This window comes from Sinocyclocheilus anshuiensis, unplaced genomic scaffold (assembly GCF_001515605.1).
Source record: "Sinocyclocheilus anshuiensis isolate Anshui unplaced genomic scaffold, SAMN03320099.WGS_v1.1 scaffold219, whole genome shotgun sequence".
Taxonomy (NCBI): domain Eukaryota; kingdom Metazoa; phylum Chordata; class Actinopteri; order Cypriniformes; family Cyprinidae; genus Sinocyclocheilus; species Sinocyclocheilus anshuiensis.
The window spans coordinates 635,624-636,726 of record NW_015548200.1 but is presented as its reverse complement, the minus strand read 5'-3'; the positions used below and the strand labels follow the sequence as shown (position 1 = coordinate 636,726).

The 1,103-nt window shown below is 35.4% G+C and overlaps 1 protein-coding gene across 1 annotated transcript in view; it reads left to right on the top strand.

Moving 5' to 3' along the window:
• LOC107653297 (VPS10 domain-containing receptor SorCS2-like) overlaps window positions 1–1,103 on the top strand; it is a 164,386-nt gene that overhangs the window by 133,909 nt on the left and 29,374 nt on the right. Inside the window, exon 7 of the mRNA XM_016439971.1 lies at window positions 626–744. Within this exon, the coding sequence (XP_016295457.1) occupies window positions 626–744 (119 nt within the window). The remainder of the gene's footprint in view (window positions 1–625; window positions 745–1,103) is intronic.

Here is a 1,103-nt window from a genome sequence, read left to right as displayed (position 1 = left end):
GTATTTCCTCAGCGACCAGCACAGATCAGCTCCAGACATGACTAAGCGGATATCGTCCTCTTTTGGAAGACCAAACAAAGTAGTTTCGCTTTCACAACGAAGCACACAGCGTCTTCACGACATGGCTGCAGCGTCAACAATACTACAGTGAGAATAAAAGTTATGCCTTCGTTCTTTGCGTGAACATTTGGGCGGCGTTATGCAAATCTTCCCAGATCGTGACGTAGGTATGTGGGGGTGTGTTAGAACGAGCCGTTTTAGGTAGGCGTGGTTAACTCTTAACTTTTATAAAGAATATCTCTTTGGTTTTGAGACTTTAGTGTTTGCAACTTTACAGATCTTCTTTATGCACCAAGAGCTTGAAAACACTTTAAAAAAATTTAAATCGCATCATATGACCCCTTTAATTTCCTGCCATTCTGGAGCAAAATAATGTGCCCCGTGAGGATCAGCTTCAGCTAATATTGTTAAGAGCTTCATGTTTTGTTTTTTTTTTGAAGATATTTTTTCAAAAGCTGTATGATCAGACATAGAAATGAAAGTACTTTTAAACTTTTGAAAGTCAAATTGTTACCTTCACTTTTCCTCTAACCCTTTTTATGTGCGTTTTTCTGTCTTTCACCAGGTTACCTTTATGTAACATGTCTCATACAAAATTGCTCTGATAAAATGGTGACAGCACAGTTCTTGGGAAAGATTGACCACAATTCCCTCTCAGTGCAAGATGAATACATATTTGTGAAGGTAAAATGATGTTACATATCTTTACATATGATGTATGTACACATTTATTCGGACAGATCCATTCACACATCAGAGAGTACAGTAGATTATCCCCTTATATACAGTATTTAATATTATATATCATATACACACTACCACAATATACACTAACATCAAAAAATTCAAGGTCGGTAAGATTTTTTTGAATGTTGTCCCTTATGCTCACCAAAGCTGCATTAATTATCAGAAATGGAGTAAAAATAGTAATATTGTGAAATATTATTACAATTTTAATATATTGTAAAATACTCCAGTCCAGTCTTCAGTGTCACATGATTCATTCTGATATGCTGATTTGGTGCTCAAGAAACATTTCTTAT